This window comes from Mustela erminea, chromosome 13 (assembly GCF_009829155.1).
Source record: "Mustela erminea isolate mMusErm1 chromosome 13, mMusErm1.Pri, whole genome shotgun sequence".
Classification (NCBI taxonomy): Eukaryota; Metazoa; Chordata; class Mammalia; order Carnivora; family Mustelidae; genus Mustela; species Mustela erminea.
This window is the reverse complement of record NC_045626.1, coordinates 85221171-85233879: the sequence shown is the minus strand read 5'-3', so window position 1 is coordinate 85233879 and position 12709 is coordinate 85221171. Positions and strand designations below refer to the sequence as shown.

At 54.9% G+C, this 12709-nt stretch overlaps 1 protein-coding gene across 11 annotated transcripts in view; it reads left to right on the top strand.

Annotated features, from left to right (window-relative positions):
• Positions 1–12709, top strand: part of KDM2B (lysine demethylase 2B) — a 122574-nt gene that overhangs the window by 45158 nt on the left and 64707 nt on the right. For all 11 annotated transcript variants that reach the window (XM_032311627.1, XM_032311620.1, XM_032311619.1 and 8 more), the window contains exons 9-11: positions 3665–3780; positions 9492–9618; positions 12089–12576. In XM_032311627.1, the coding sequence (XP_032167518.1) occupies positions 3665–3780; positions 9492–9618; positions 12089–12576 (731 nt within the window). The remainder of the gene's footprint in view (positions 1–3664; positions 3781–9491; positions 9619–12088; positions 12577–12709) is intronic.

The window sequence follows — 12709 nt, the reverse complement described above, 5'->3', positions numbered from 1 at the left end:
GGAGGCTGTAAGACACATTCTCTCTGTCCTGAATGTGTCCAGCCAGGTAGCAGGCAGGAGGGGGATTCTAACATAGGGACCTGGGGTCGGTGGCTTGGACTGGCCTGAAAGTATTTTCCATCCTTGCTTTGTGGTAAGACTCACCCATGACCAAGGGTGCCTGGGTAGCTCAGCATCCAATTCTTTTTTCTTTTTTTTTTTAAGACTTTATTTATTTATTTGACAGAGAGAGATCACAAGTAGCAGGCTGAGAGAGAGGGGGAAGCAGGCTCCCTACTGAGCAGAGAGCCTTGGGGCTTGATCCCAGGACCCTGAGATCATGACCTGAGCCGAAGGCAGAGGCTTAACCCACTGAGCCACCCAGGTGCCCCAGCATCCAATTCTTGATTTTGGCTGAGGTCATGATATCTGGGTCATGGGATTGAGACCCAGACTGAGTCCTGCCTCAGGCTCTGGGCTCAGTGGGGATTCCCCCTCCCACTGCTCTCCCTGCTCTCTGTCTCCCTCTAAAACAAGCAAATAAATAAATAAATAAAATCACTCATGACCCCAAATTCATGGGTAGCCCTAGATGTTTCTTAGACTGAGGCCAGTCTGAGGAAAAAGTAACCTGAAGCTACTTAAGAGTGTTACATGACTTGGGCCTCAGATGACCCACCTGTAAAATGGGTACAGAGCAGGGAGAGGGTAGCAGTGAAGCAGGCTGGAGAGGCAGAGGGTGAGTGGGCAACACTGTACAGTTGGTATGCGTCTCCAGCCAGTGAAAGCCAGAGAACGGCCTGGTGGGCCCGTCTTCCTGTTTTTTTCTAGAGAAGGAAGCAGTTCAGATTGTCTTGTGAAGTTCCCCCATTTTTGTAGCACAGGTGGGTCAAACTAAACACGCTCCTGAGTCTGCCGCAGCCTGTGGCCTGTCAGTTTGGGTCCCTGGTACTAGCTGGGAGGTCCTAGAGAGGAGAGGCTGCACCTTGGCAGCTGGTCTGCCCAGCCTGGAGCCTGGCTCAGCTCAGGGAGTTCATGAAGGAAGCAGGCCATGGCCCTTCGTGAGGTGCCCCCGAGTTCTGTGACTTCTGGGTTTACCCCTACAGCAGCCACAGAGACAGACAAATGTGGATGGCGGGGTGGGAGGGGGACTTCGGTTTCTGAATCCCGAGTGTCTGGGTTGTGTGATCCACTGTTCCTCAGGTCCCAGAGAACACTTGTCAGTAGGCTCTGTGGGTTGCCTGCTTTCCTTCCTTGACTGGATCTGTCCTTTGTCGCTTGTGTAGAATCACCCCTGTTATTGCCTTCATGTTGTTGGTGATTCTGTTCTGGAAGCAAGAGGCAGATGTCAGCCTCCCCAGCTCAGTCACCAGCCTGGGACACCTGCTCTCTTGTGCTTCCTGGGATGCAGCCAAGGAGACATCATCAGGAGGGTGAGGATGGATGGACCCTGTGAACGCTATTGTTTCTCCTTCCTGGTTCTTCCTGAGGGAAATGCTCCAAAGTCATGGAGCAGATCTGAGGAAGGCTACGGGGAAGAACTTGGCAGTGACTAACCCGTTTGAGGCGGCCTGGCCCACCTGTGAGGCCCTGGCTTGGGGATTAGAGAAGAGTGGGTAGAAGCTTCTAGAATCCGTTGAAATGCCTGGGGGTATAGATTCCCTGCCACTCTGCTTGAAACAGAACCTCTCTTCCGTTTCCCTCTTGGCTCACCGAGTCACTTGCTGGATGAGGGTAACAGGTGTAAGTCAGGTGTGTCTGCGTTTCCACCTGATAGGACAGAAGGGAGAGTCTATAAATGCAGACTGACGCGGGCACCAGTGTTTGCAAAGTCTTCAAGATGGACGAGACCACCACGAGTATCAGTGGCAGTTGCTTACATGGACTGAGTTCTTGCTCACCAGGTTCCCCGCATGGGAGGTAGTGATCTCCCTCATTTTACTCGGGCAGATAGAGGCCAGGAGAGGGGGTGGTCAGCTACCCCATAGCACATGGTGAGTCGGCCACGGGACAGTTTCCAGCCCAGGTGTGAGGGGCTGGAGCTTTCTGTGTGGCCCTGGGTGGGCATGTAAGGAGCATAGGAACGGGGTCCCTGCTTCTTGGCCCCGTTCAGGCTTCATCCTGCTACGTGCATCTCTTTGACCCTGGCAGTCCTGGGTCCCAGTTCAGGAAATGTTGCTTAAGTCACGTTGCTTAAGCCGTAAGAACAGTCCTGGGCAGTGTAGCTCTGCTCAGCAAAGATAGAAAACGTACAGCCGAGAAAATCAGCTGGCACACAGCTGAGATGGAGAGACCGAAGCAGATGCGGAAGCCAAGCGGCAGCCACACTTGTCCTGCACGGAGGGGCGAGGGTGATGGGAAGGCGCCCAGGGAACGCGACAAGAGCACACCTGCCCAGCGGAGCCCGAGGTGTGGGGAGCTAGACAGAACCAGGTTACACAGAGCCTTTGTTCCTGTGCTCTGGGCTGGTGCTTGTCCCCGCCCTCCCCCAGGTCCGCCAGCTCATCCCACTCCCTGCCCTGCAGGGCAGCACCAGCGCCTGTGTCCCACAGAGGGCAGCAGTGGCCTTGTACCTTTGTTCCTGGCCGCCTTGGACCTGGGGCTACCTATGACCCAGGACTGGTGCGTTTGGGGTGGGGGTGGGGCTCTGTAATCGTCCTCCAGGCAGACAAACTAACGCACACAGCTCAGAGAAGAGGGGTCAGAGGAGATGTGGATGCTTTGGCCGGGGATCTCGGGGTTGGGGTTGCCCTGTCTGTCCCCTTTCTCCTCTGCCGATCCTGTCTCTCACTGTGAGTCTGTCTGCCTCTCTCTGTCCTTGTCCTACCTCTGTCTGTCTTGTTCCCTCTGCATGTCTCTTTTTGCCTCCCTGGCCTGGTCGTGGGACCCGCAGGCCTGGTGGGCTGAGCCTGTGATGGAGTGGCCGGCGGCGTAGGGGTTCCGAAAGGAGGCGCTGCGACCTCGTCCAGCAAGTGACTTGGTTGCAGCATCTGTCCATGGGCGGGGATTATCCTCCTGCCTGTCCCCTAGCTCTGCGCTGTGACTGTGGGCGGGAGCACATGTGGGTCCGCTGAGCCCTGGAGACATGTATTAGTTACATGTGAGGGAGTCGGGTGGCTCGATACGTCCAGCCTTCAGGGACCAAGCCAGGCCACCGCCCTGGGTTCCAGTCCTTACAGGTGACTTCGGTCTTCTGCACTGCAGACAGGGAAGTGTCTGGGTCCCCCGCAGTGTTCTGGCCGGTGTCACTCCTTAGCTGTGGTCCCAGGTGGTCCTTTGTGATTTCTCCTGAGACTGATGTTGTCTGGGCAGCTGGGAAAGAGGCTCAGGGCCAGCCTGAATGAGAGGGATGTGGCTCCCTGGCCAGCATGGGGAGGAGAGACGGGGCCTGTCCCCGCTGGAGGCTGCAGCAACATGAGGAAGCCTTTGTCGAGGCCCTTCCGCTGCCCACCACTGTCTCGCGCCACCCAGGGGTCAATGCCTGTGGTCGTCCTTCGGGGCTGTGTGTCCGAGCCCTGTCGGCCAGCCCGGAACTGTGCCTTCTGGGTCAGGCAGCCCAGGGATCCTCAGCTGTGGCCCTGGATGCCCCCTGGGCCTCCTGGGCCCTTGTGCGTGCTTCCATGGATGACCTCCCCAGGGGTCCGGGAGCCCGCGGCTGACCCTGCCTGTGCCCTCCCCGCCCCAGGTTGGATCCATGCCGTCTACACCCCTGTAGACTCTCTGGTATTTGGCGGAAACATCCTGCACAGCTTTAACGTGCCCATGCAGCTGCGGATCTACGAGATCGAGGACAGAACACGGGTAAGGAGGCTTCCTTCTCTCCCGGCGGGATTGCCCAAGCCCCTGAGCCCTGCCTGGCGCTCGGGGTGTGTGGGGACAAGTCGTTCCAAAGTCCTCCGTGGTTCCCCCTCCCTCCCGTCCCCTGCCTCAAGCAGGGCCTTGGTCCTTGCCGGGGGCTGTCTGTAACAGCCCCACCCAGAGCCCCTGGAGTTTCTGTTCATCTCCAGGCCAGTGGCAGCCAAAACCCCCTCGTCAAAGAGGAAGCATCTAGTGAGGAAACGCTGTGAGATACTGGGAACCCTGCCTCTTCCTTCTTCTCGGGTGTAGACAGGGATGCACAGGAGTTGGGGGGGATTTTGGGGTGGTTATGGCTGTGGTTCGGAGGGGGGCTTAGAAAGGTCAGCTCTTGGCCATGTGTCGCCTCCATCCAGGGACCCCAAATGTGATATCACGCCCCGAGGAAGCCAGTATCTGTATACTGTCCCCTCTGAGCTCTGTCCCCATGTCTGCTTGCAGGCGGCGGGGGCGGGGCTTTTCCTTGTGACTGTGATGGTCACAGCTTCTCAGACATAGGGTCTCCCCCACTCCCATCCCCCAGGACCGGGACTGAGGCTGAGACACCTGACGTGTGCCGCGTGTGCCCTCCACGTCGCTCTGTTCCACAAGCTTCCCCTGGGGAGCACTGGCTGCTCGAGTCTACACCCGCTTTCCCACTGTGGAGCTGGGCCAAGGGTCCCAAGGCAGTTGAGAGGCAGATCTGAGGGCGGGAAACTGGGGTCAAGAGGGCCCCTTCTTTCTCCTTTTTTCTTACAGTTGTTCACATATTCTCATTTTTCTGTTGAGCTATAACGCGCATAGCACATGAGGGACCAGTTATGCTGTGCGACTCCACGGGATTTAGCCCATCCACAGCCTTGCGCAGCTGCTGCCTCTAACTCAAGGACATTCTCATCACCCCGGAAGGAAACCCCCTACTCATTAGCAGTCACCTTCCATAGCCACCCCTCTCCCCCCAATAAGCCTGTGGCAACCAACAGTCTACTTTCTGCCTCCACAGATTGGCCTGTCACTGGACGTTGCACAGACATGGAATCCTGTCCTGTGTCCTTTTGTGATTAGTTTCTGTCACTTCTCACTTCTGTCTTCGGGGTTCATCCGCGATGTAGCCGGGGTCATTGCTTCATCCCTTTTTATGGCTGAGTCACAGTTCCTCGTGTGGACGGACCACACCACATCTTCCTGGGTTTTGCCTCAGAGGAGGCTTTTTTGCTCCAGAGAGGTGTGGTCGTGTCTGGACTCTGCAGAAGCATTCCCTTGAGGCAGATGCCCTGGGCCCAGGGTCCCCACTTTTCTTGGTCTAGTTTCTAGGCCCAGGGCTGCCAGAATCACATACGTGAACCAGAACTTAGCTACTGTGTTGTGTCTGACTTCTCAAACCGTCCTGATGGCATTGAGGGACTGTGTCCAGGGGTTTCCTGGGAACAACCTGAGCTCTGTTCAGTGGTCAGGTTGTCGTCCCAGAGCAACTGTGCGTCTTCAGTGATGGGTTTGCTGCCGGGTCTGCAGAGACTGGGTCTTGTTTTGTGGATTTTCGCACCTCTTTTCTCTGTTGCCCGCCCACCATTCCTTTCCAGGTCTGGGGGAGGCTGCCCTGGGGCATCCTGGGTGTGAGTGGTCCTCCCATAGTCTGGGTCAAGTGCTGTCTGGGGCTCCGGCCAGCTGTTCCCTGGCCAGCCCTGAAGAATGGGCCAGTTTGCGTTATGAGCAGACTAGGGAGTATGGGATAAAAAAGGAGAAATCCAGAAGTGAGGCCCATGACTTTTCCAGCCAATTCCTGAAAGCCAGAATCAGGCTGGGATTTCTAAAGGCTTTGGCAACTTGCTTGGCAGCTGTCCCCCTCCCCCAGGGGATCCGGATTGTCCGCTCTCAGTGGATTTGGGCCCCATCCTTCCATCAGGAGTCCAGCTCCTCTCCTCTGCTCGGAGGGAGAGTAATAGTGTGGAACCCTCGGCATCACAGTGAGCGCCTGGAGACTCTCAGGTCCATGTTGAGATGAGCACGGCGGGGTCCCCTCCCCCAAGGCCCACTCTCCCTGTCATCTGAGTGGGCGCCCCATCTGGTTTCCCTGAAGCAGGTTGCTGGGCGGGGGGCTGGCGGGCAGGCTGGGCTGGAAGCAGCAGCAGGCTGTTTAATCTGCTTTGATTTCTGGTCTTTGGAGAGGGCTTGGCTACAGGGCCCAATTGTTTATGTCTTAGGAGCCAAGGCAGACAAAAGATGCTGGGGAGAGAGCACTGGAAGCCGGATAAAATGCCAGGGCTCCTTGTCAGCTCGCTACAGCTTAATTCCTTACATCCCTGTGAGCTTTCTTAAGAAGGTTATGGCCATTTAAAAATAGTTTTTCAAGAGTCCCTAAAACGGGGCTTTGCTTGGAAACCAAAGGCGGGGGGGGTGGGGTGGGGGGGGAGGGGGCGGGGTGGGGGAGACAGGAAACTGTCAGTCTTTAAGCCCTGTGGTGTGGATTTGTCTTAGAAAAAGAATTTGCCTTTGTGGCCCAAGGGGGGGATCCCCCCCTCCCATCCAGACCAGGGGAACCCCAATGGTCTCCTATGTTTAGGAAGCTGCGTCTCTGCTGGCTAGGATTTGAATTTGGGCGGGGGGGGGGGGGGGGGTTGGGTGATACTGCCGCTGGGGCCCTGCCCTTCCCCGGGCCTGGTGGTTTCCAGTGTGTAGACACCCACATGTATCTTCCCCTATGCAGAGTAAACCCTCTCATTGTAAAGATGTGGGGGGGGTGGCCACACCAAGGACCGGATGTGTTGCATGTTTATTATGTGAAGAGAATGTCTCGACAACTCTCACTACGTATTTTTAACGCCAGTTAGCTTGATAAGGGACAGGGATGGTCCAGTTGATCATTCATTAAACTGCCGTCTCTCTTATGTTTATCTTTTCTCCCCCCCAATGGCTCTAGTGAAGGCAGCTTTCTCAGGAAAGGTAACGCCGCACGCTCCATTCCGTCTCAGCCAGTGAATCTATTTGGAAATTGCAAATAATTTTCCCTTCCTCTCCTCTTTTCCTCCGCCATTGGATTTTTTTTTTTTTCCCATTGACTTTTTTTTTTTTTTTTTCCAGGAGAAAAACAAATTTTAAGATACTTCCACCCACCCTCATATTTTAGTTTTTCAAGTCCCCTGAGACCTGGGAGTTCTCAATGCACCAAAACGCCTTTGGTTCTGATCTCCCGAGGTCGCTCAGCTGTAAGAGGAAGGGCTAAGGCCAAGTGCTACTCGCAGGGGCCTTTGGGAACTCAAAGCTACCCCTTGAGATCGGCTCATAGACTGATCATCCCCTAGGCTGGGAGCGCTGCATGCTTTCTGAACTGCCTTGCCTTTTGGTGAACAACTCAATTTGGTGAGGCTCCGAATCTGTCAACAAATAATGTTGAGCAATCGTGTGTTTAATGTTCCCAGGCATGTGGCTGAGACCTTTTGAAGGCGAAGGGTGGAAGGCGACAACCCGTTTGTAAGTCAATTCTTTGCCCATTTTGTTTCCTGCCGTGCTCTCTTGGAAAAAAAAAAATAAAAATAAAAGAAAAAATTTGAATTCCTTCATCAGCATTTGTTTTCACCCAGCTGGTTTCCCTTGGGTTCAGCAACAATGAGGGGAGACTTCTCTTCCTCTCCTGATAGACAGCCAAAAAATATATTTTTTTTTCCTGATCTAGAAAAAGTCTCAGGCGCCGCGGTGCCCTGCCGTGCGGAGTGGCTCGCACGGTTTCCCAAAATTTGTAAGGTCAAAAGCAACTTCAGAGTCTTAACCGATCAAATCTGAAGCCAGGAGATGTGAGTAAGGGTCCGTCCGAGAAGAGGCGGGCTTGCCCGTCCTCAGCCTGCTCTGTAGGTATTGGCAATTGGTTTCAAAGTTTCTTGGTCCTTGCTCTGGAGCGGGGGTTGGGCTGAGGCTCCTGGACCCCTCCTCTCAGGAGGTCAGGGTCTGTCTCAGTCTGAAGTGACCCTCTCCTTTTTAAACTCCGAAGGGCACTGATTCAGTGACAGTGAAAAAGGATTACTGCCATCCCAGCATTCAAACCAGGGTTCTCAGGAAAGTAGCTGGAGCCAAGGAAACCGCTAGATGTTCCCAACTCCATGCATCCCCCCGGAGGAGCTCAAAAGCATGCGGCGGCCAGGATCTCATTCCAGCACATACCATCCACCAGAGGTGGGGAGGTCAAATGGACCCAATAAGCAGATGGGAGAAGTGAGACCGCCCCAGACTTGGGAAAAGGGCCTCACGGTTGAACACTGACTGAGTCAGCGGGACCTGGGGTGGCCGGGGGACTGAGCTGGGACTCTCAGAGAGGGCAGAATTGGGACCTTTTCCAGGTGGGCACTGTGAGAGAGGCAGGAGACTGGTATTTTAGGGTAGAGGACTGAGGTCTGCTTGTTTTTGCCTTCATCCCACACGTAGAATGTTGCCTGTAGACTGTTGCAAGAAAGTTGGGACCTTGTCCTTGGCTTAACGTTGAACTCCCTGGATTTCTGGAAGGTAGGAGAGGTGAAGAGGGGTCTCTGGCACCCGCAGAGATCCCCGGAGGCAGACACACCCTTGGCGAGAGGGCAGGAGAGCAGGTCCGGAGTGAGTGTGGACCTGTAGGATCTAGCTTTGGAAAAGAGGGCTCAGTCCCTCTGGGGGAGACAGGGACTACCCACTCACTGCCCTCATTCCTCACTTACCCGCTCAGGATGAAGCTTCCGGAAGGTTCATCTGTGCAGGGCCGTCAGTGTAATTGCTTCCTTTGCCATCTTTCTCTGCCATCTCGTCCATATAGACCCCGTGCTTCCACCCATCAGAATTCTCTTGGAGCCCAGGCCTGGAGCCCCGGCCTTTTCACTGTTCTGATGCATAAAGCTCTCTGCACCTGCACTTCCTCCCCTATAAGAAGTGGCCCGAAGGGGATCCCCATCTGGACCCCTGCTCCAGACCCGGGCGTGTGTCTCCTGGTGTTAGAGCCACCCCAGGTCACCCTGGGAACTTTTGTCAGAGGGAATTCTCTGGGGATACAGACTGGGGAGTGCCAGGTGGTTGTCTGGGAGGGGCCGGAGGTGCAGGAGGTGGGACCCTCTAAGGCCCCGCCCCTGGAGGTAGGCGAGGCCACACCCCTCCCTCGTCATTGGTCCTCCCGGTGTTGCCTCCCTCCCAGAGTGCAGGAGATGCTTGATAGCCGGTCTGCGATCTAATTGGGGGGGGGGGGGTCGATTTCTGTCTTTCAAGGGGCAGGGAGGGATAGCAGAGTCTGTTCAAGAATTTTTGAGAACAAGGAGGAGCCTGTGTTTGTTGTAGCTGGAATCAGGCTCACATCCGCAGGTACCCGCACCCTCCGTCAGCAGGTCAGGGGACAACTGTTTCTCTGCATCTCACAGAAGCACAAAGCGGACCCCATCTGCCTTCCCCTGGCGGCCTGCAGCTCAGGGAGCTTTGAAATGATGCTCTCACATAGGCCTCTTTCTCCCCTCTTCCTCCTCATTTGTGCATGCTACTGGTATCTTGCCCCTTCCAGCGCCTCTCTCCTGCCTTCTAGCCCACCTCCCCCATTTCCCCCTCACACCATTTGTGCTCTTGTTAAGATGGTGAAAATAACTCCCACCCGCAGAAACCCCCACCCCCCTGTTTTCTCCCTTGGTTCTCCTTTGCCCCCCAGAAACTGACTTCCACCCCTGGGTCTTTGCTTTCAGGTGCAGCCCAAATTTCGCTACCCCTTCTACTATGAGATGTGCTGGTATGTCTTGGAAAGATACGTGTACTGTGTGACCCAGCGGTCCTACCTCACTCAGGAATACCAGAGAGAATCAATGCTTATTGGTGAGTGAAATGTGGGCCCGGCCGTCTCCTCTGCTCAGCTGGGCAGGAAGAATATTTTCAGTGTGGCCCTGGAGAGTCTCTGGGTTTCTGGAATACTTTTGAGCCAGAGTGTCGGCCAGACTCCTGGAGACCCCTTAGGAGGGGAAGCCATCCTTGTCAACTTCCCATGTGGAATAAAGAGTCCAAGAAAATGAAATCGTGACCCCCGACGGAGTCACCTTGGTGGCCTCCTAGGTCTCGATGAGGAACCAGTCCCAGGCGTGGTTGCTGAAACAGGATCCCTATGGAACAAAGAATCCTGATGGTTTTAGTCCTCTGTGGCCACCAGCTAGCTGATCCCACAGCCCCAGTCCTCCCCTGCACCTAGGGATGGGTTTTTGTCTCTATGGGAGCAGGCCCGTGAGGTGCAGCCAGTCTCCAAAACCTGAGACCAAGCTTTGAGCTGGCGGGGAGGGGGGTGGTGACTAGGGTTGGAGACACAAACTTGGCAGAGCTTTGGGTGGTTCTGACAGAGGCAGGAGAGAGCATGGCTGCTGCGGAGTCCTGCCTTACTGCCTTTACTTAAAGGGACATCACCCCTGAATGGCTCAGTCCTTGAGTCTTGACTCTTGGATACCCAGCTGACTTTGCCTCTAGCTGTGACTCTGAGCACCGAGGAACAATCTGGAAGAACACCCCCCCCAACCCTCCACCCCCGCCTCTGAGCTCTTCCTGCTGAGGGGTTTCCCGGGGCAGAGTTTGCTGAGACTCATTCACTGCTTCTTTCTAGAAAAACACGATCAGTTTGTCTCCTTTAGGGTCTGCATGGTTTCTCCTGCGATCCCCAGGATTTTTAGATTTTTTTTTCTCACTGTAAAAAAGCCTTTTTCCCTCCTTCCCTGTCATCCTTAATGACTCTTAGGGGTTTCAGACTGGGCGTATGATGGAGAGCAAATGTTTCCACTGAGCTCTTTATGGGGAAGTGCTTATTTCCCTCCTAGAAATTCAGTTTTGCCTGGGGAGTCTCTTGTGAGTCTCCAACGTGTCAGATGTGCAATAATCGGGTATTGAGAAGTCCTGAAACCTCACAGCCTGCTCTCTGGAAGCTTCCAGCCTGGTAGGGAATGGGAAATTAGTCTGAAATAATGGGGCGACCCCTGTGGTTGTAGTAGCTTACACATTCCTGTGGGGGCCAGGGGCTTGATTTTGTGGCCGTCCTCACGGCCAGGAAACGGAGAGGCGCTTCTCTCATTTGGATATTTAGGGCTGTAGGAGAACGTTCCCGATTCCATTTGCAGGCACAAGAAGAAAGCTTGAGGCAGCGTTGGGGTCATTGAAATTGCTTGTCTGTTTCCCCCACTGCCTCACTGCTTCTCCCGCCAAAGTAAAGCGGCGACATCAGGGCAGTGGCTCGTGCATCAAGTACTGGTTGTGTGCCGGGACCGTACTCAGTGAAGCCTTAGCCGATCCTCGCTGCAGGCGTTCCGAGGAAGCATTTTTTTGCCCTATATATCTATATATTTTTAATATTTTATTTATTTGACAGAGAGAAATCACAACTAGGCAGAGAGGCAGGCAGAGAGAGAGGAGGAAGCAGGCTCCCTGTGGAGCAGAGAGCCCGATGCGGGGCTCGATCCCAGGACCCTGGGATCACGACCCGAGCCGAAGCCAGAGGCTTTAACCCACTGAGCCACCCAGGCGCCCCGCCCTATATTTTTAAAAAACAGCATTATTGGGATATTGTCCCCATATCATACAATTTAATGTGTAGAACTCAGTGGTTTTTTGCATATTTTCAGAGCTGCGTGACCATCACCAGTCGATTTGGGATCGTTTTCTTTACCCCAGAAAGAAACCTGTACTCTTGTGTTAGAGCCTTCTCTTCCCCACCCCCAGCCTAGGCGCCCACTAGTTTATTTTCTGGCTCTATAGATTTCCCCCTGTTCCGGACATTCCATGTGACTGGAGTCCTTATGTTATATATGCATTTTGGGCCTTATTCTTATTTTTTAAAAAAGATGCTTATTTATTTATATGACACAGAGAGAGAGATCACAAGTAGGTAGAGCATCAGGGAAAAGGAGAAGCAGGCTCACCGCTGAGCAGAGAGCCCGATGTAGGTGGGGCTGCATCCCAGGACCTTGGGATCATGACCCGAGCTGAAGGCAGACACCTAACCAACTGAGCCACCCAGGCGCCCCTGGCCTTATTTTTATATGTTGAAAAATAAAATGCCGGGGGTATTCAGAGAGGTAGAGCAACCTGTCTGAGGACACACAGCTGGGAAGAAACCGAGCTGGGATTTGATCCTATGTCTGGCTGAGCCCAGCCTTTCTAGAGGCGGAGGGAGACATAGACCATGAGAAATGTCCAAAGAAGCTTGATGTCCAGAGTAGAGGGGAGGCATAGTGTGTGGACATTCCAGGGCCTTCCAGCAGGGAGTCTGGGACGTTCATCTCACTCTTTCCTGTGACCCTTATGCTCCCCGTAGATGCCCCGAGAAAGCCCAGCATAGACGGCTTCTCATCTGATTCCTGGCCGGAGATGGAGGAGGAGTCCTGTGAGCAGCAGCCTCAGGAGGAAGAGAAGGAGGAGGAGGAAGAGGAGGAGGAAGAGGAGGAGGGCGCCGAGAAGGTGCCCAAGCCACCTGCCGATGGACCTCCGTCGCCCTCCAGCACCCCCTCAGAGGACCAGGAGGCCTCCGGGAAGAAGCCGAAAGCACCTGCTCTGCGATTCCTCCAAAGGACTTTGTCTAACGAGTCGGAGGAAAGTGTGAAGTCCACGACGGTGCCCACCGACTACCCCAAGACGCCCACCGGCTCCCCTGCCACGGGGGTCTCCGCCAAGTGGACCCACCTCACTGAGTTTGAGCTGAAGGGCCTGAAAGCGCTGGTGGAGAAACTGGAATCCCTCCCGGAGAACAAGAAGTGTGTCCCCGAGGGCATCGAGGACCCCCAGGCACTCCTGGAGGGTGTGAAGGTGGGCAGGGGGTCGCATCTGGGCCTGGGCAGCTGAGAAGGTCCGGATGGGTTCCCAGGGGCATCTCAGCTCAGGGCAGCTTGGTGCAGACTATCCTGGGGGTATGTCTGTGCACGGAGAGGGGCTTCTGGTT